A 22228-nucleotide genomic window follows, 5' to 3' on the forward strand; every position below is an offset into this window, starting at 1 on the left:
ACTGGTGTGGCACTGTGGGTTAATGTGTTGGACTGCAAGGTAGGTTTAAACTGCAAGGTTGGTGGTTCAAGCTCTCCAGCTGCTCTTTGGAAACCCTATACAGGGTTGCAATGAGTTGGAACTGACTCGATGGCACGCAACAGCAATGGCTATCAAGAATATTTCTACCTATGTTTGTTGGCCACTAGATTTTATTTAACGACAGAAAGATTAAAGGTGGGGTTGTTATTGTTAGGTGCCACTGAGTCTGTACCAATTTTATAATGACCTTGTGTACGACAGAACTAAACATCCCTGGTCCTGCACCAACCTCACTGCTGTTCCTATGCTTGAGCCCATTGCTGCTGCCACGGTGCCAGTTCATCTCATTGGGGATCTTCCTCTTTTTCACCGGCCCTCCACTTTGCCAAGCATGACATATCCCTCATGACGATATGTGCAAAGTATGAGAGACAAAGCTTGGCAGTCCTGGATTCCAAGGAGCATTCTGGCTGTACTTTTTCAAACAGATTTGTTTGTTCTTTTATCAGTCCATGGTACTTTTAATATTCTTCTCCAACAACTTAACGCACATCAGTTTTTCTATGGTCTTTCTTATTCAGTGTCTAACTTTCACACGCATATGAGGTGATTGAAAATACCATGGCTTTGTCCTCAAACTGACATCTTTGCTCTGCAACACTTTAAAGAGGTCTTGTGCAGTAGGTTTGCCTAATGCAATACATCGTTTGATATCTTGACTGCTGCTTCCATGAGTGTTGATGGTTGATCTGAGCAAAATGAAGCCTTTAATAACTTCAATCGTTTCCCCATTCATATGGCTATTGTTTTACTGGTCCAGTGGTGAAGATTTGTGTCCTCTTTACATTGAGGTACAATCCATACCTTAAGCTGTGATATTAGATCCTCATCAGTAAGTATTTTAAGTTCTCTTTGCTCTCAGCAAGCAAGGTTGTATCATCTGCATAACACAGGTTGTTAATAAGTCTTCCTTGAATCCTGATGGCCATGTTTTTCTTGATATAGTTCAGTTTCCTGGATTATTTGCTCAGCATACAAATTGAATAAATATGGTGAAAGAATACAACCCTGGTGTACACATTTCGTAATTTTAAACTGTTCAGTTTGAATGACTGCCTCATGATTTCGGTACAGGTTCCTCATGAGCATAATTAAGTGTTCCGGAATACTCATTCTCCGCAATGTTTTCCATAGCTTGTTATGATCCATGTAATTGAAAGCCTTTGCATAGTAAATAAAGCACAGGGAACATCTTTCTAGTATTCTCTGCTTTCGGCCAAGCAACAATGATATCCCTCGTTCCACATCTGCATCTGAATCCAGCTTGAATCTGTAGCAGTTCCCTCCCGATGCAATGTTTTCTGTTGGTTTTTGAATGATCTTTAGCAAATTTTACTTGAATACAGCATTAATGATAATGTCCGATGATTTCCACATTCCACTGGGCCACCTCTCTTTGGAATGGGTACAAACATGGATCTCTTCTAGTCAGTTGGCAAGGTAGCTGTCTTCCAGATTTCTTGGCATAGATGAGTGAGTGCCTTCAGTGCTTCTTTGTTGAAAGGTTTCAATTCGTAGTCCATCACTTACCAGAGCCAACTTGTTCTTTGCCAATGCCTTCAGTGTACTTTGGACTTCTTCCTTCAGTATCATTGGCTCTTGATCATATGCTATCTCTTGAAATGGTTGAAATTCTACCTTTTTTTTTGGTATAGTGACTCTGTGTATAACTACCATCTTCTTTTGATACTTTCTGCATCATCCAACGATTTTCCCATAGAATCCTTCAGTGTTGCGAGTCGAAGAGTTGAATTTTTTGCTTCAGTTCTTTCAATTTGAGAAATGATGAGTGTGTTCTTCCCTTTTGGTTTTCTAACGCCAAGTCTTTGCACATTTTATTATAATATTTGACTTTGTATTCTCATGCTGTCCTTTGAAATTTCCTGTTCAGCTCTTTTACCTATTGATTACTTCCATTTGCTTTACCAACTCTGCTGGAAAATAAGTTTCAGAATCTTTTCTGACATCCATTTTGGTCTTTTCCTTCTTTTTTCTTAATGACCTTTTGCATTCTTCCTGTATGATGTTCTTGATGTCATCCCAAAGCTCTTCTGGTCATCAGTCTATAGTGTCTAATGGGTCAAATCTGTTCTTGAGATGATCTCTAAATTCAGGTGGGATGTGTTCAAGGTCATATTTTAGCACATGCAGACATGTTTTAATTTTTTCCATTTTCAGCCTGAACTTGTATATAAGCAACTGATAGTCTCTTTTACAGACTGCCCCTGGCCTTATTTTGGCTGATGATATGGAACATTTCCACCATTTCTTTCCACAGATGTAGTCAATTTGATTTCTGTGTATTCCATCTGGTGAGGTCCATGTGCATAGTCATCTTCTATGTTGCTGAGAAAAAGGTATTGCAATGAAGAAGTCATTGGTCTTGCAAAGTTCTATCATGGGAGTCTCAGCATCATTTCTATCACCAAGGCCAAATTTTCCAGCTACTGGTACTTCTTTGTTTCCAATCTTTGCATTCCAATCACCAGTAATTACCAATACATCTTCAATGCATGTTTGAGTGATTTCAGATTGAAGAAGTTGGTAGATTTCTTGTATTTCATCATCACTGGTTTTAGTGGTTGGTGTGTAAATATGAATAATCATTGTATTAACTGATTTTCCTTGTTGTATGGATATTATCCTATCACAGACAGTATTGTGTACTGTAAGATCTTGAAATATTCTTTTTGATGATGAATGGGGCGCCATTCCTCTTTGATTTGTCATTCCCGGCATAGTAAACCATGTGAGTGTCAGATGCAGAATGGACAATAGCAGTCCATCTCAGCTCATGAATGCCTAAGATATCAATGTTTATGCATTTCATTTCATTTTTGACAACTTCCAATTTTTGTAGATTCATACTTCATATGTGCCATGTTACAATTATTAATGGACGTTTACAGCACTTTATCCTAATTTTGAGTTTTGCCCCATCAGCAAATGAAGGTTCTAAAAGCTTTACTCCATTTGCCTCATCATGATCAACTCTCCTTTGAGGAGGCAGCTCTTTCCCAGTATCTTTTGAGTGCCTTCCAACCTGAGGGTCTCCTTTTCTGGCACTCTATCTGACAGTGTTCTGGTGCTATTCATAGTGCTTCAGTATTTGGTGCTATCTTAACCATGTCCCAGTGTTATTCATAAGGTAGTCTGTCTTCGTCTGGAAGCTCAGATGACAATTGTCCACCATCGTTGACCCTGCTGGCATTTAAAATACCAGTGCCATAGCTTCCAGAATCACAGTAACACGGAAGCCACCACAGTATAATGAACTGACAGGATGAGTGGTGGTAGGGTTTGAAGATACAGGTAAAATTAGCCAAAGTAATGGTTGAAAGAGTCTAGGTATTTGTCTCTCAAGAGGATCATAAAATTTCGTTGTGTGGCATGTTCTGAATTATTGCAGGAAGATAAGCATCCTAGATGTGTGCTTAATTAGGATCAGGAGAACCTTGTAGCCCTTGTAACAAGTAAAGTCCATTCCTGCACTGCTTCTTTCCCAGTGGACAGTCAGTGGTGAAATCAAGGAGAACTAGCCTGAGTACGGATGGGGCACTTGTCCTAGACAAGAACATACATCTTTCTGATAGTAGTGACAAGTTTATTTTGCGGAATTAAATGGGTATTTGTGACAAGTGGGAAATTTCAGACAAGAAGTTAACTTAGGCAATAACCAAACATTAAAAATAATTCAATGCTTCTTAATTTCTGAATCTTCAACATTCTTTGTTGAAAAGGTGGTCAGAATAGATGCAGGCTCTGAGGTCAGCAGCTACAGATGTGCCTGGGAGGTTCCAGAAATTACCAGTACCAGACAAAAATGAAATTATTATATAAGTGATGGATAAGGTCAGAAAATTAGCTCAGAATTTTCTGCTTCCTTATCTGCAATAACTATTATTTTTATGTGTATATGTTTATGATAGGCAGTATTCTAAAATAGATATAACATTCATGAAATAGGCAGAAATACTCCCCGTCTTAAACAGCAAGGCAGATTTATTTTAGAAAAGTTTCAGCCTTAATACTCTGTGACTTTATAAAGTTGCCTATGGTGGCTCACCCCAGGTTTACATTAATATGTCTTCTGTGTTTCTAGCATATGAAAACAGCTAATGATGTGGAAAGAACCGAAAGCGAGGACAACGAATTCCCAAACCAAAATTTTAGTAAGTACTTTTTAATTTAATGTCGGTTAGGAATCCTGGTGTGACACTATGAGTTAATGCGCCCGACTGCAAAGCTGTTTGAACTGCAAGGTCAGTGGTTCAAGCTCCCAGATGCTCCTCAGAAACCCTATACAGGGTCGCTATGGGTCGGAATCAACTCTACGGCACTTAACAACAAGTACTTTAAAAATGAGTCCTGGTGTGACACTGTGGGTTAATGCGCGCGACTGCAAAGGTGCTTTGAACTGCAAGGTTGACACTTGAAGCTCATCAGCTGCTCCTTGGAAACCCTCTACAGGGTTGCTATGGGTCGGAACTGATTCGACAGCACTTAACAACAAGAACTTTAAAATATATGTATTTCTCTCCACGCTTCACCAGTTTCTGTTGATATAAAGGTTTTATAATGTATTCAGTACTACGTAAGGTAATTGGGATTACAAGGATAATGTAACACACACAGTCTCTGTCCTAAAAAGTTTGGGCCTTACTGGAAGAGTCAGAAGCAATCGGTCCATTCATCCCACTACGTGTGTTAAGTGCCATCAAGTTGGTTCCCACTCAGTGACCCGTATAGGGTTTCCAAGGAGCATCTCATGGGCTTAAATCACCTACCTTGAGGCTAATAGTCCAGTGCTTATTTTACAGCGCCACAGAACTCCCAATACATTTACCTTAATAAAATTCTACTACAACTATCCATATTTGCCCTTCCCAACTGCCCTTCCCAAATGAAAACTATATTATTTTTGTTTTATTTAGCTGAGTTCCAGGATACTGCTCCTGATTCACAAGCAGTGGTAAAAAAAGATAAACCTGTGTAAGTTTCCCAAAACCCATCAGATCATTTAACATATGTTGCTATTTTTAGATGGCAGTTGATTTAAATGAAAAGACCTTTATATATTTTTTTTATAGAGCATTGGCTATAGCATGAACCATCTCTCAAGGACTATTTACAATAGTGCAATGGGGAGTTGTCCAGTGGGTTTTACATAGCAGCCAACATAATTCTTTCAAAAGGACTCTTAAAGTGAATGAGATTTTTAAAATAAAATGTGAATGAGAACAAATGTAATTCAAATGTATAATATAATATGCAGGCTATATAAGATATATTTAGGTAGATATTAAGGTAGTAGTAGCAATGGTACCTTTTTCTAATCTTTAATCTGATTAATTAGGTGATAAATTCTAATTTTCGTCATTTTTCCATACTTGACTGTTAACAAATTGCTTTCAGTAAACATTTACTGGATAAAAATTAAGGCCATAAGTCAGAGTCAGAAGCTAATATTTGGTGTCATATATTAAGCAAATGAAATTATTTTCTAGATTACCTGGTGTTTTACAAAACATCTGTGAAAATAAAACACAGTCCAAGTGGGCATGTTGGACACCTGTAACCAATATTCAACTTTGTAATAACCGAAGAGTAAATTATTCATCAAAAACCACATTGAATCCAGGTGAAACTTCGTTACTCTGTTTATTGTTAAGTACCGTGGAGTCGGTTCTGACTCATAGCGACCCTGCACAGGGTTCCCGAGGCTGTACATCTTTCTCCCGTAGAACAGCTGGTAGTTTCAAACTGCCAACCTTGGGGTTAGCAGCCCGATTCGTAACCGCTGCGCTACCGAGCTGTTTTCTCTTTACATAATAGTTAATTTCCTCAAATCAAATTTTACATTTTATCAGTTTGTAAATTTAATAAGAATTTATTTCTTGTTTTCACACTAGATCTTGTTGCCCACAAAGAGTGTACTAAAGAAAAACTGTCCTCTTCACTATCTGGCAATAATTCTGAAGAAACAGGAAAGGTACAAACTACACAAGAAATAGTGCTGAATAACAAAGCAGACAATGTGGAAGCAGACATTTGTGAAAGAAGCCATCAGCAAGAACTAAGTCATCCTAAACATTTGGAGGAGACAAGTACTGAACATACCAAACAGAGTGATTGGCGTGTGGAATCTGAAACGACTTTTAAATCGGTGCTCCTAAATAAGACAGTTGAAGAATCTCTGATCTATAGGAAAAAATATATAGTGTCAAAAGACGTGAAGACTGCTGTTTGTGATAAAAATTCTTCTCCTGGAAAAACTGTGGAAAGTCATAGAAAACCAGAGACAAAACTGACTTCTGACGTTAATTCCTGTGACTTGAAACAAAAAAACCTGGTGAGTTGTCAGTGTTAGGGTTTCTACATACCCATAATATGCCTACTTAATAACATAAGGAAGTGAAAGAGGATTGATTGATTGCTACAGATTTCACTTTGTAACACCTCATTCTTTAATTCAGTAGCTGGGCTTAGTGCACCTCATTACTGCCCAGTCCTAATAGAAGGGGATTTGGCAAATGGGCACTGGAGAGTGGATAGAATGAACCTGAATCTCCTTGTCTCCTTTTCGGTTCCTCCCACTCTGTCCTGCTGCTTATCTGACCTTGTCTGGTGCTGTGGACTAACCACTGAACTGCTAACTACAAGGTCAGTGGTTTCAGACCCACCAGCTGCTCCTAGGAAACCTACACAAGGCTGCTAGGAGTTGGAACCGACTTGACGGGACTTAACAACAATAATAATACTGAATTGTTTGTGTACATCTCTTACAGTACTTTCTATTAGAGATCGCTTTGCATTAAAGAGTTATGTGCTATCATTTCCAAGTCAGTGACTCTTAGATAGGGTTTCCAAGTCTGCACTTCTTTGTGGGAGCAGAAATACTCCTCTTCCTCCAGTTTTGAAGTCCAGTGCTTACCATACAGAATCACATTTAGCATTGGTTTTCCTGTGTTGCTTAGCACAGCTTTACACAGAGTGGCACCACAAGCATTTATAGGATACACGTAATAAGCCACAGTGACATTTTCAAGAAAGGATACAGGTAGGGTAGAAAAGACGACTTTTCAAGCATCTTTGTAGACTATATATATATATAAAGTTTTTATTGTGAACTGGGGGAGAGTTTACATGGGAGAACTTCAGCTTTGCAGTAATCCTATTGTATTTCGTTTCATTGCAATGATTACAATCCCCTCCGTACATCATCATTCAACACCATTTGCTTCCATTCCCTCTGTTTTTTTTTTTGTTGTTTTTTTTTTCTGGATGTACACTGAAGCACGCAGGAATCTACAACCATTCAAACAACCAAAGGGCATACCCCACAAGCCCTTCGCCCTCCCTGAGTCCAGAGTCCCCAGCCATCATCATCTCTGCCTCCATCTCTCTGGTGTCTCTGTTTCTCTGGATAGGATCCCACACTCCACTCTTGTCCCTTGATGGTCCCAGGGTCCTCCACTCCTGGACTGCCAGATCAACTGCTCCCCTCCTTTTGTTACAAAACGTCTACCTTGACATTTGCAACACTTGCAGTATTGAACCACAAGAGTCTTATCCCCATCTCCTTTCGCCAGCGCTGTCTGGACAGGTTGGAAACCACTCAGTGGAGAATTCTACCTTTCCCCATGCCCTCTGAAACTAGACTCCCTCTTGAAAGCTTGTAAACCAGTCACTTCGTTGTTAGCACCATATTTGATATAAAAATTTAACATTTTTTAGCAGTGACCATACATTATTGTGATTGCTATCAAGATGCAGATTTTTAAGAAAGTAACTGCATTTATCTTTCCCCTGGCAATAACTTAGCTTTTTACACTTCCCAAGAGAAGAGTGAAGCCTTGGGGGTACAGTGATTAAGTGTTGCTAACGGAAAGGTCAGTTCAAACCTACCAGTGGGAAAAACAAGAAAATGAGGCCGACTACTGTACAGCTCTGGTAGCGTAGTGGTTACGAATCGGGCTGTGAACCTTAAGGTCAGCGGTTCAAAACTACCAGCCGCTCCGCGGGAGAAAGATGAGGCTTTCTACTCCCGTAAAGATTTACACCCTCGGAAACCCTGTTACAGGGTCGCTATGGGTCGGAACCGACTCAACGGCACTTAACAACAACAACAACAACTGTACAGGAGTCCTGGGGTGGCGCTGTGGGCTAATGCCTCACCAGCTGCTCCTTGGAAATCCTATACAGGGTTGTTGTCGCTATGGGTCAGAATCGATTTGACAGCACTTAACAGCAACAACTGTACAGGTTTACAGCCTCAGAAACCCTATAGAGCTGTTCTACTCTGCTCTGTAGGGTTGCTGTGAGTAAAACCCTTACAGGCTTTCTTTGCTATAGCGTCCACAGGATTGGTAATACATCAGAACCACCTCAGTGTGCAAATGAAGTTTAATAATTTATAATTGTTGTACAACTTTACATTGTTTTCATTTGTCTTGAGCCATCTACTCTTCTTGGATCATGTGTTTCATGGTTCTTAGAGCGTTGTTCTTTCTTCTTCCAAGTCTTAGCTGTATGGTTGCTTCCCCAGGGTCCAAGGGAAGTATGGTCTCTTCTGGCTGAAACCAAATCTGCCCTTTAATTTTAATTGTAAACAGTTTTTTTTTTTTAAGTTTTAGAATCATTTCACAGAAGTTCCTTTTCTCTGAGTGCACAGAAATGTAGTCATCCCATCTACACTGCTCTGGTTTGTTTATCAATGTCCTGTTTTCAGAAGTTCTCGTCCATCTTTCACAGCCTCACTCCCTGCATTGTTAGATTATGATGCGAGGTTTCTTGCTACTTCCATGGATCATGTTCCTCCTCTAAGGAACACAGTCATATGTCTCAGCCTCTTTCTAGTCACTGGATCAACCTAGAGAAACAGAACCTCTGTAGTTCAATTGGAATGATTCCCCAAGCTGCTTCCAATTACAGAGGGACTTCAAAATGTTCATGGAAAAATTCTCTTATCTTTTAATTCGATTTTTCCATGAATTTTTTTGAAGCCCTCTTGTACACTTCAAGTTCTGAAAACATAGGCTTCATTTGTCATTAAGTGCCATTGAGTCGGTTCCAACCCATTGAAATTTTATAGGGTTTTATAGGGTTTCTGAGGAGTAGCTGTGGTGAGCTTGAATGGCCAACTTTGCGGTGCAAACCGACTTTGCAGTCCTGTGCATTAAACCATAGCACCACACTTTTGTTGTTGTTAGGTACCATTGAGTTGATACCGACTCATAGTGATCCTATGCACAACAGAATGAAACACTGCCTGATCCTGGGCCAACCTTACAATTGTTGCCACGCTTGAGCCCATTGATGCTGCCGCTTTGCCAATCCAGCATCACACTAACCATCATTAAAACAATACCCACAAAGGGAAAGAACACTTTTTATTTCCCTTTGGGAATATTGCAGTATGGCACCAACCATTCCTCTCATAGTCCTCTACTCTCAGCTGGGTGTGATTGCTCATTGCAGTGGACACGCAGAACTAAGACATCACACTCACAGTGACAAGTTCTATTAGGAAAGTTAACAGGTTACAGTGCAGGGTCAGAAATGGTCCATGTACAGTTCTTCCCCTCAGGACAGCTTCTCATCAGCTGTGTGTACAAGCAAGCCTCTCTCTGTCTGGGCTGTGTTACAAAGCTCTTAGGATTGCTGATAAATACCCACAGGACACACCACACCCCCATAATCTCAGCCAAAGGTGTTCAGCTCTAGCTCCAGGGATCAGCACCTGTAACTCCCGAATTAGGTGCCTAGAGGCACCGTACTCAACAAGTGAGCCTCCTGCCCCAAGACCCTTAGCTGTACTTGCTCTGTGGGCCAGGACGTTGACTCTGTCTTGTACTATGATGCTTGGTTTTCTGCTGCTGTGTCCCCCTCTGGGTGTCATTGCTTTCTGTCCCTGGGTAAAGGAGTTTCAATATGCAGAGATCTTGGGTTCTACTGCTGACTCTTCTTGAATGATAGTGAGATTCTCCTCCTGCTTTTGAGATGGCTTATTTTATACCTATGCTACCTTCGTTTTAACAGTTCCAATTAGCTCTGTTAATATCCAGAGCTGAATAATGCCATCCTATCAGTATCTTTTCCCACCTATTCTTACTCAGACCTGTCAGGAAAAGGGTTGCTTGGTAGGCGTTAAAGACTAAGGCTGGAAGAGATATTGAATAATTCACTATACTACAGATATACAGAGAGCTAGAATTTACTGAAATCTTTTTAGCCTGTACTTTCCTTTAAAGGTTAAATGGTAGAGGGTTTAGACTTTTAAAATAACTTATAAACTATTTCAGAGAGAAAATTCAAGAGAGAAGGGATTTACTGATGCAGCACAATCCTTGATAAGTCCAATTAATAAGCGATACAAAGCAAAAGATGACAGAAAATCTGTAAGAAAATTAAAAGAGCCTATGGTTGACAGGTATGTTCTTAAATTTTATACATGAAAATTTGTCAGTTATTACTAAATTTTTTAGAGTTAAAAAAATTAGTTTTTAACATATGTTAAAATACTTTAACTTTACAGTGGAAAGTACACTGTTACCTGTTATTTATTTTTTTAAATAGTAGAAGCTTAAGTTATACATGAAGGGAATTAAATTTGAAATTCTAGATTGGTCATTCTAGTATTAGATCATGTTTTACAGCAAATGCCATGTTGATGCACCTTACCATTTCAAAAATCTTTAGCATATAGACATTTAAGAGTTGTATTTGTTGAGTATATAATGATTAAAACTAAATATATTTTAAATGCTGAACTGGTTTTCAATGAGCTGAATTGTTTTTATATGCTATGGTGGTGATGGCGGTACACTGTGGAGTTGGTTCTGACTCATAGCGACCCTGTCTGGGGTTTCCGAGGTTTTGTTGTTGTTGTTGTGAAGTGCCGTCAAGTCGGTTCCGGCCCTTAGCCACCCTGTCTAGGGTTTCCGAGGCTGTAGTAAATATATATTCTTTGTTGGGGATGTTTCTGAAGGTTATTGAGATTTAAATTAATTCTGGCCTTCCTGTATGATGTGAAAAAAATGACCTTTACCAAAGAGCCATGCCCTTTCAATGCAAAGGTTGGGAACAAAGAGGAAGCATCAGTAGTTATTAGAACATATTAAATATAAATCTAGACACAGATATGTTTACCTTATACAAAATTACTTTGATGAAAAATATTCTACTGATAATTTGCTTTTTAAATTTTGACACAACTTTTTTTATCGTGGTTTTTCAAACAGATCAGATGTACACCTCAGTAAGGTAAGTGTCATTGATTTAACTATGCCTCTAGTCAAACTCGGTGCTAGTAAACTGTAAACACTCATAGAAAAGCAGTAGGTAACAACTAGATTAGCTATAGGCAGAATATCATCAGGTATAACAATCCACTAGTTTAGTAGAGTGTTCTCTAAAGAATTCCCTAGCCTTCGTTATACTTTTCAAAGAAAGTCTTCTTTTACACATCTAAGCACACTGTTTATATAGTGTTGGTCGAGTCGGTTCTGACTTGTAGCAACCCTGTCTTGAGTTTCTGAGGAGCAGCTGATTGGTTTCAACCAATAACACATAAGGTTAGCAGTCCAGTGCTTATCCTATAGTGCTATACCAATATTTATACAATATTGTGGGTTTACTTTTTGGGATATGTCCCGATCTCCATCTCTCTCACAAGTCAGATCCTTCTGAAATCTCTACTTATGTTTAAAACATTTACTATTCATTGGGCTTGAACTAGCATCCGTCTTTGGTTTTCTCCTCTCCTCCACTTTATTTGTAAGTTCTCAAATCTTACCCTTCTTGTCTATGCCAACCCCTGCTACCCTACTTTAGTTCTAATTTCTAATCTCTAGAGTTTGGCAATAGCTTTTATGTAATTTAAAAAATGTTGCATTGTGAATTATGTGATAGTTTAAGGAGCTCTGGTAGCGTAGTGGTTATGAATCGGGCTGCTAACCTCAAGGCCGGCAGTTCGGAACTACCAGCAGTTATGCAGGAGAAAGATGAGGCGTTCTGCTCCCAAAAAGATTTACAACCTCGGAAACCCTGTGCAGGGTCACTATGAGTCTGAACCGACTCCACGGTACTTAACAACAACAACAACATGTGATAGTTTACATGGGAGAACATTAGCTTTATATTCATCCTATCATATATCATTTCATTGCCATGGTTACAGTCCCCTCCATGCATCAACAGTCAACCAAAGAGGGTATATACCCTGCAAGCCTGCCCCTCCGGTCATCAGCACACAGCCCCTCTTCTTCTCTGGGTCTAGAGTCCCAGCCACTCCCTCTCTCCACATCATATTCTCTGCCTCCATCTCTGGCACCACTGCTTCTCTGGGTAGGGTCCTGCAGGCTACTCTTCTCCCTTGATGGTCCAAGGGACCGCAGCCGTTCCTGGACTGCAGAGTCAACCACTTCCTTCCTTTTGCTACAAAATGACTACCTTTACATTTCCAACCCTCACAGTCAGTCCTGATAGCAATTATTCACTATTGTGCCACATGAGTGCTATCCCCATCGCCTTTCATCAGACCCTCCCAGGCAGATTGGATACTACTCAGTGGAGATGCTACCTTCCTCCATGCCCTCTGGATCTAGGTTCCCTCTTGAAAGCCTGTAAGCCAGTCACTTCTTGCCTTTGTAGCTCCCCCATTTTAGGTAGCCAATGTCCAAGTTGCTCATCCCTGTCTACCCTGTGTATCAAGGGGGTGGGAATGATCCTCGCTGTAATGATTTGTTCCCTCTTTTGAGCTGCCGCATCCATAGGTGTAGGTCAAGTTCATCAAATTGTATCAGATTACTTTTTTTTTCCTCTTCTTTCTTCTTCTAGTTGAGTTCTGATCATCCAGCCATTGAAACCATGTCAAGTGGGTATTAGCTGCAAGTGTGGGTGTTCTTGTGCATATGCACACTTCTTATCAGCTGGATGTTACACTCTCCACTCTAGTCCTTTATGACTGTGTCACTGACTCTAGGCCCAGGAGTCCCCAGGTCTTGCCACACTGCTGGCCAACCAGGTCTCCACCTGGGTTCACAGGAGTCTGTTGAACATTGTAGGGCTTAGCTCGCCGCTTCATTGCTGTTTTTCCCTCACTTCTCTTATTGGTGACCAACATAGTGACAAGTCAGAGTGCATGTCTGCTTGTATATTTTCATTGAGTCTTAGTCTTGGAAGGGGGTTTGCCCTAAGAGGACCCGACCACTTCCCTTGAGGTCTCCTAGATGAGCAAATTCTTGTTGTTGTATTAGTTCTGGACTGCTAACTGCAAGGTCAACAGTTCAAACCCACCGGTCACTCCATAGGAGAGATGAGGCTGTTTGTTCCATAAAGATTTAAAGTTTCAGAGACCTGATGCAGGGTCACTTGAGTCAGACTTGAGGACACCTAACAACAATGACCTATGATGATAAGGATGGTGGTGGTGGTGGTTATTTGCCGAGGAGTCGGTTCCAACTCACAGCAACACTGGATAGGATTTCTGAAACTGTAGATATTTAAGGGAGCAGAAAGCCTCATCTTTCTCCCACGGAACCACTGGTAGTTTCAGACTGCTGACCTTGAGGTTAGTTAGTAACCCGACTCATAACCACTATACTACCAGAGCTGCTTAATGGTAAGGATAAAGGGTCTTACATTTTGTATCAGCATTGTATCATATTTTCTATTTTAGGTAATAATCATGCTTTCAAATAAGTATGACTGCTTTATATTTTAATTGAAATTACATTTAGGAAAATTTTAAAAAGCCAGGTTTTTATCATTGGCAATATATATGAAAACTTAATTGCATGTATTATTTGTCAAGTATAGTAATGTGGAAGTTTGAATGGTTTTATGTAAACGTCTTTTGTATTCAGGAAAAGGTTCAGAAAAAAAGTTTTAGACAACTGAAGACCACTTTGGTTAATGTTACTTCTGAATGTCCATTGTAAGTACTTTTTCATAAATCTTTTTGTTTTCTTCATACTTAGAGAGACTGTATTTAATATACAGTGAAGTTAATGCTTTTCTTTTTATTATAGGAACGATGTTTACAATTTTAATTTGAATGGAGCTGACGAACCTACTATAAAACTTGGAGTAAGCTGGAAACCATAGTTATTGCAGTTTTATTTTTTTGTATTTACTATGTACTTAATATTAAAGAGATACTTTTAGATTTGCATCATTTTATAGCTATGTTTTACTTAAAAAAAAAAAAAATATATATATATATATATAGTAATGTATTTGGGATAACCAACCTAGGAATATTTTGTTTTCTTTCAAATCCTTTAGCGTAAGAAAGAGAAAATTGAATGATGTGGGGGAGACATGATTCAGACTACTTTATAATGAAAATCACAGTCCTTATTGATGAAACAAATAGGAAACAATTAATTGCTCCCAGTTACTTTTTATTCTATAGTACTAGCTTAAGTAATCTTAATTTTACTGTTAACATTTTTACTCCATTTATTGATAAGAACTACATTTTACTTTTCATTTTTATTTACCTTATTTTGACACTAAGCTCTGGCTTTTTTTTAAATGTTTATTCACAATATAGATCCAGGAATTCCAGGCTACAAGTACAAAAGCCTGTATGGATAATTCAGTAAACTTGTAAGTGATTTTAATATCACTAATTCAGATTATAATGCACTTACTTCTTTATATCCCTTCATTGCTTAGCTACCTTATTCCAGTCTGTCTTTTTGAGAATAGTGATGAAAAATGCTACTGCCATGATTGCTTCCCTTTGTGACTTTAGCATTTATTTTTAAAGATTACTTAATAATGCTATTTCTGTACACTTTAAATATTGTATATATTTTTTTATATCTGAAAAGATGTATTGTTACGTGCCATTGAATTGGATCTGACCCATATCGACCCTGTATAGGGTTTCTGAGAAGCAGCGGGTGAGCTTGAACCTCCGACCGTGCAGTTCAAATGACTTTGCAGTCTGGTGCATTAATCCACAGCGCCATACCAGGATTTATCCACCCTTAATATTTTATAATTAACTAGCGGTAGTGAGGTTGGCCCAGGATGGGACATTGTTTCTTTCTGCTGTGCATGGGGTCGCTATGAGTTGGTTCTGACTCAATGGCACCTGACAACAACAACAACAACAAGGGAGGTTAAAGGGAGCGTGATACCTCTCTGAAGGATAAGCGCTAGACTGCAAACCAGAAGGTTGGTGGTTTGAGACCACCAGCCACTCTGTGGCAAAAAGATGGTTTTCTGTTCCCATAGCTATTTACAGCCTTGAAAACCCTACACAGGGTCTTTATGAGTGGGAATCAACTCAATGGCACCTAACAATAGCAGAGAGGACAAGTGGTTTGACCAGAATTTTTATGTAGTTAACTATTGTTGTTAAGTGCTGTCAAGTTGGTTCTGACCCTGTATAGGGTTTCCAAGGAGCAGCTGGTAGATTTGAACTGCCGACCTTATGGTTTGCAGTCCAGTGCTTATCCTGTAGTACTACATCAGTGGTCCATATAGTTAATTACTAAGAGTGCAAGATTGTCGAGTACATGCTACCTAAGATAAATTTAAAGGTATCTTAACATTACACATATTTTTGTTTTAGGGTAGACTCAAGGAATCAGGATGAACTTGAACCTTCTCTCAAAACAAAAGATAAAAGAGTAAGTCAAAATAACCAAATACACCTATTAAGAACAGCATTTCTTTTCATCATATTTTAATGCCAAAGACGAAAACAGAACTGGAAAACAGAAAGCATTGTGGTTATTTTTCACACTCTGTGAGATGGCCCATGTTCCCATTGTGGTTTTTCTTATGATTTTTGCGCTATTTGTAATCTCTTAGTAATAGACAAAGAATCCCTGGATGGCACAAGTGGTTCCCCACTCAGCTACTAACCAAAGGTTAGAGATGTCTTGGAAGAAAGGCCTAGTGATCTATCTCCAAAAACTCAGCCATTGGAAACAAAATTGGAGGCTGTCTCACTCTGACACATAAGTGGTCACTGGGAGTCAGAATCCGGTAGACAGCAGCTGCTTTTATTCTAACAATATAAGCAGTTTTGATTTAACGTAACAGCTACAAAATCTAAGTCTTTGTTTCTGACTTGGATTTTGGAGTGCCTTTCTTGGATAGCTCCTTAATGCTCTGTAGATTGGTGTTGGTGGTTATGTGCCATGGAGTCCGTGCCGACTCATAGCGACCCTGTACAGCATTTCTAAGTCTGCAAATCTTTACAGGAGCAGAAATCTTCATCTTTCTCCTCCAGAAGAGCTGGTAGTTTCAAACTGCTGACCCTGAGGTTAAACCCCTATGCTACCAGAGCTCCTTACTGTGTAGATTAGAAGGTTAATAAACTCGTCTTTTCTATTTTTGGAGTAACTTTCCTTGCATAACATAAGATGCACTGTTTCCATCTACTAAAAGAGTCCTTTTTTTCTTTTATAGATTATGACAGATAAAAAGAAGCATCTTTTTAGTGATAATGAAACAGATAATAGATTTGATGACAGCAAGACTGATATTAGCTGGTTAAGAGAACCAAAATCAAAACCACAGCTAATAGACTACAGCAGACAGAAACACGTGAAGAAACATCAAAGTGGGAGACGAAGTAAGGAACTGCTTTTTAAAGAAATGCCACATATGATTACTTTAATGCACTGGACTTCAAGATTGGTTTGAACCACAAAGTCAGCCGCTTAAGCTCACCAGCTGCTCCTCAGAAACCCTATACTGGGTCACTGTGAGTCGGAACCAATTTGAAGGAACTTATCAGCACAGTGCTTTGTTGGTTGAAAGTATCTTTTTGTATATAGACAGTGTTTAGAACGCATCCTTTTTGAATAGGACAATGGAGTGAAAGTAGATACATGGTAACAGTGTAGTTTTTATGCCATTTTGTTGTTTTTCTTTTATAATGAAAGTTAATTACTTCCCCCCCCCCCAAATTTAAACCTTTGTTATTGTTGTTAAGTGCCACTGAGTTGGTGCCTTACTCATAGTGACCCTTTTGAAGATTTCCAAGGGAGCAGCTGGTGGGCTTGAACTGCCAACATTGGGGTTAGGAGTCCAGTGCTTATCCTACAGTGCCACACCAGGATTCTAATTTAGACTTTTTAGGAACACAAAATATACTTTCTCATAATCTTTGGTTTATGACATACTTTAGGGTTTGTCCACTCATGTTTTTGTCAAGTGCTGTTAGGTTGGTTCTGACTCACATTGACCCTGTTTAGTGTTTCTGAGGAGCAGTTGGTGGGTTTGCACTGCCAACCTTGTGGTTAGCAATCCCATGCATTTCTCACAGTACCACCAAACCCCTTGCCCACTCATAGCTCAGTATTTATTTAATTAGTTATACTGAACAATGTGGCATACTGGGTTAATGCATGGGACTACATAGTTGTTTGAACTGCAAGGTCGGTGGTTCAAGCTCACCAACTGCTCCTTGGCAAACCTATACAGGGTCGCTATGGGTTGGAACTGACTCGACGGCACTTAACAACAACTGAATAATGTCTGGAGTATTATCTTAAAACAAAACCAAAGTTCAGATTTTGACATTAAGCTGCTTCTAACTATATACAAAATGTAAGTATCTGCCATGACCAACACAAGTTTAAAAATACATGTTCGAGGGGTGTCTTTGTTCTCTAGTGCTGCTAGAAATGCCCAAGTTAACAACCAGAAATGTATTCTCTTCCCGTTTCGGAGGCTTTTAGTCCCAATTCAGAGCTTTGGCTCTGGGGAAAGACTCCATATGTTTTACACAAACTTTTTGGACTTCATATAGATGCAAAATGGACTCCTGGTGTGGTGCTGTGGGTGTATGCATTGGACTGCAAAGTTGGTTTGAACCCCAAGGTTGGTGGTTCAAGCTCACAAGCTGCTCCTTGGAAACCCTATAACAGGATCGCTATGGGTCAAAACCAACTCGTTGGCACTTAACAACAAAATAGATATAATAAAAATAGATCTAAAGGAAAGCAAAAATTTTCTTTGTAAAAAATCTAAATAGCACATCATTGCCCATTCAAATATTTCACATGGACAATTCAATGACACTGGTTACATTCATCATGTTGTACAGGCCTCCAGTTCCCATCCCCATAAACATACTCACTGCTCCCTAAGTCAGGACTCCCCCTTTCTCCTCCCTCCTGCCCCTGGTAAGTACTAATAACAACTGTTGGTCTCTCTATATTTGTCACAGTATTTGTCCACTAGTGATTAAGAACGTTTTTGTTTTTGAATTTTTTTCCCTAAGTCTTCCAGAAAATATTTTTCTTAACATTCTTTCTGCTGCTTCTTTGTGATAGTAAATCTTTTGAGGCAGTCTATAAGTTAGAGGCTCTATCTGTTTTTTGCTAGGGATAAATATGATTTAAATTGCTTAATCCCAATTTCAGCACAAAGATTTTATATATTGTTGTTAAGTGCCATCGAGTCAGTTCCAACCCATAGCAACCCTGTAGAGGGTTTCTGAGGAGCAGCTGGTGAGCTTGAATCGCCGGCCTTGTTCAAACTGACTGTGCAGTCCAGTGCATTAACACACAGCACTAGAAAACTCGGAGCATTTCAATTAAAATTATGTTGGTTTAAAGAGAAACAGATTTTATTGTAGTTAAGTGGTGACCTATATGTGATAAGAAAGAGTGGTAGTTTAAAACAAAATTGATGATGTATTGTGACCATGGCAGTGAAACGATATATGATAGGATGAATGTAAACTTAATGTTCTCCCATGTAAATGATCACATAATTCACAATAAAACATTTTAAAAAAATAATGGAACATCACTTATAAAAGGGACAGCAAGGTCATCCAGAAGAGGGACAGAAATATGAAGTAGCACAGAGGATTTAGAGATGGTGACGGAGATACGATTCACATGCCTGCAGGGATGTGTAAATATAAAGGCGTATATCACAAAGTAAAACATTAGAACTTTGGGGCAGACATTAATGGTTGTAATACTTTAGGAGTAAATTCTTATAAGTCGAACCTGTGAATGAATACAAGTCAGGATGTGTGAGCTGCTTTGTTGCTCATCTACATCAGTGACCTTTCCATCAGTGCTTTGCATTCTTTGCTTGCATAATCCCGTTTCTTAGGCTTCAGAAATATTAGAAGGAATGGGACGAAAGCTATACTGTATAATACAGATAAATCTTAGAAGCATAATGGTGGGTAAACAAGAAAGCCAAGGACAGAGTACTATATAAAGTTCACTGCTATTTAGGTGTACATACCTATGAAATGAAATCTTACGTTTTTTAGAGCAAGAGAACAAAAAACAGAAATTTCAGGATAGTGATTACCTCTTGTTCACGAGTGGTATAAAGGGTGGCATTAGAGGTGCTCTATATTAGTGTTGTTGTTGTTGTTGCTAAGTGCCGTCAGGTCGGTTCCTATCATAGCAACCCTTTAGAGGGTTTCTAAGGAGTGGCTGCTGAATTTGAATCACGAACCTTGTGGTTCAGACCAACCTTGCAGTTGAGTGCTTATCCTATGGCACCACACCAAGACTCCATATGTTAGTGTTTTTAAAGTTATTCATAATCTGGTTATTAAAATGGTAGGTTCATGGAGGTTAACTTTATAACTTAGGTTGTATGTTTGAAAAGTTTGTAATATGAGATAACAGAAATTAGTCATTGATAGCATACCAAACTTTACAAGGTATCAATGTTGGCTTAGCCTCATGTGGTCTTGAAATTTAAATTTTTGAAAGAGCTCAATTGTTTTTCTTTAAGCCTTTCCATTTATATTTGCAGAAATGTTCTAATAAATTTTAATGCCAGTTCTTATTTGAAAAGATAAACCTTTTCTGATTTGCAGGATCATCCTTGGAAATGGAACAAGAGGTAAAGAAAGATGTTTGTGTTCAAAACCCCTTTAAAAATTTTTTTTAAATCATGTAGAATAATTCATGTATAATCTCAGAATTTTTTCTTATTATCTGATGTTTTCCATAATTGTTCCTGCCTCTGCACACTTTATGTCTTTTTGAACCAGGTTGGCCTTATTTTGAAATAGTTTTAGTCTATGATTAAAGATATTTTTATATCTTTAAAAAAAAATTTAATTAGTAATTTGTTATCTTAGTGATGCAATGACAGGGATCCAAAGTGGCAGAAAAGATACTTGAAATGGGACAGTAAAATTCAGTCTTGTTTTTGGGGGTTAGGGGGTATGAATTAAGAACATTTTTTATTGCTGTGATTATTTTGTGTATGTTTTGTCACAGAGGCATATTTATAGCAAAAAAAAAAAACTTGTATTTCAAATATTGGTAAAAAATACTCAGGAATTTTTCTCCTAAAGATACCCAGCAAAAATATCATCAGAAAAGTAGATGAGACAGTTTCAGATGGGCGACCCAGACTTCCACGAAGAGCAGCAAAAACTAAAATAAATTATAAAGATCTCTCAAATTCAGAATCGGAGAGTGAAACAGAATTTTCACATACATCTAAAGAGAAATTACTGACAAAGGTAAATAGGTACAATTCAGATTAATAATTTCTAATAGACTTTAAAAAATACTAAATACATAATATATTAATTCAAATGTTAAAATTACTTTGCTACTTCTTTTTAAGACTTTCTGCTATATGAGAAAACTTATGGACTAATTCTAAAAATTGGTCCTTGGGCAAAATAAATGTTAAATTTTTAAAGTTGATATCACTATTATAAAACAGATGTGTGACTCTAAAGAAATTATAACTTTGGTATAATATATTTGTAGCTAGTAGAATGATTTGACCTTTTCAAAATTGTTAGGAAGCTTTGAATCTTTCTCTTGAATGAAAACAAAACTATTCGTACCTGAAGTTCCTCCTTTACAACACTGCCTCACTATGCACATCTCTTAGTATCATGCCCATATACGCAGACCCTGATTTTTAAAAGGCTTTTTAATAAAGTCATATAATACTAGCAATGTGACATGACCTTGCTGAAAGTGAAGAGGACTTGAAATACTTAACTGATGAGATAAAAAATCACAGCCTTTAGTATAGATTGCATTTCAATATAAAGAAAATGAAAATTCTCACAACTGGACCAACAAATAACATCATGATGAATACAGAACATAATGAAGTTGTCAAAGACTTCATTTTGCTTACATCCATAATCAACATTCATTGAAGCAGCACTCAAGAAATCAAATGATGTATTGTATTAGACGAGTCTGCTGCACAAAACCTCTTTGAAGTGTTCAAGAGCAGAGATGTCAGTTTGAGGACTAAAGTGCATCTGACCCAAACCGTGGTATAACCTCATATCATGTGACAGCATGGGGGTTGGAACTGCGGACCTCGTGCTTAGCAGTCCTGTGCTTATGCTTCAGTGACATACCAGGATTCCTCTGGACCCTTATCTTTCATGATGCCTATTATAATCCCACTCTTGTGAAGTTGTCTATGCCTTCTTGTGTATACTAGTTGTGTATAGTAGTCTTTCCTCAGCCCTTTTTGTGCCTGTATGTAGTAAGAGAGTATTTGCATATCAGATATTTAATAAATGTTTATTGTAATAGAGATTGTAATATGTGTCACAATTATTTATATTCAAATATAATTTGAAACTGATACATTTAGGAGGAAAATATTCATTCCAGAAGTAAAACCATGAAGCAGCCAAAGAAACCACAGAATGCTTTCCCTGCTGAAACACCAGTGGGACTACCAGAAGGATGGGAGAAGTCATCAATACAGGAAGACACGACAAAGAACAGAAGCAGCCTTGAGGTTTCCCCTTCATCTGGGAGCCCATTGTCTATAGAAGTCATGAGAGGTATCAACTTTTTTTTTCTTTAGCTGAATATTCAATAATTTTCAATAATTTAAGCAAATGTACAATTTCAAAAATAATTTGGAGGAAGCTATATTTAAAATGATAGTTATTCAAAACTTCATTTTTTTAAACAGGTTAATGCCAGTGAGTTAGTTTTGATTAAGTAGATGAGTCAGTGTTCTTAGGACAATGAAGTTTTCCATGTTAGGAAGTTTGAAATACTTCAGTATAAGAAATGTCTAATACATATTCTCACCACTCGTCTCTCAGTTTGTCTTACTGTGGTGCCTTGTGAGTTGCTGTGATTCTGAAAGCTATGCCACCAGTATTTTAAATACAAGCAGGGTC

The 22228-nt window shown here is 38.3% G+C and overlaps 1 protein-coding gene across 1 annotated transcript in view; it reads left to right on the top strand.

The window, feature by feature from the left end:
* Positions 1 to 22228, top strand: part of SYCP2 (synaptonemal complex protein 2) — a 96030-nt gene that overhangs the window by 56257 nt on the left and 17545 nt on the right. The window contains exons 19-32 of the mRNA XM_006839299.1: positions 4184 to 4253; positions 5016 to 5073; positions 5589 to 5722; positions 5994 to 6433; positions 10386 to 10512; positions 11309 to 11346; positions 13950 to 14020; positions 14115 to 14172; positions 14642 to 14697; positions 15674 to 15731; positions 16519 to 16684; positions 19916 to 19941; positions 20402 to 20572; positions 21685 to 21880. Coding sequence (XP_006839362.1) covers positions 4184 to 4253; positions 5016 to 5073; positions 5589 to 5722; positions 5994 to 6433; positions 10386 to 10512; positions 11309 to 11346; positions 13950 to 14020; positions 14115 to 14172; positions 14642 to 14697; positions 15674 to 15731; positions 16519 to 16684; positions 19916 to 19941; positions 20402 to 20572; positions 21685 to 21880 — 1669 coding nt within the window. The remainder of the gene's footprint in view (positions 1 to 4183; positions 4254 to 5015; positions 5074 to 5588; positions 5723 to 5993; positions 6434 to 10385; positions 10513 to 11308; positions 11347 to 13949; positions 14021 to 14114; positions 14173 to 14641; positions 14698 to 15673; positions 15732 to 16518; positions 16685 to 19915; positions 19942 to 20401; positions 20573 to 21684; positions 21881 to 22228) is intronic.

Source organism: Chrysochloris asiatica, unplaced genomic scaffold (assembly GCF_000296735.1).
Source record: "Chrysochloris asiatica unplaced genomic scaffold, ChrAsi1.0 scaffold00023, whole genome shotgun sequence".
Lineage (NCBI taxonomy): Eukaryota > Metazoa > Chordata > Mammalia > Afrosoricida > Chrysochloridae > Chrysochloris > Chrysochloris asiatica.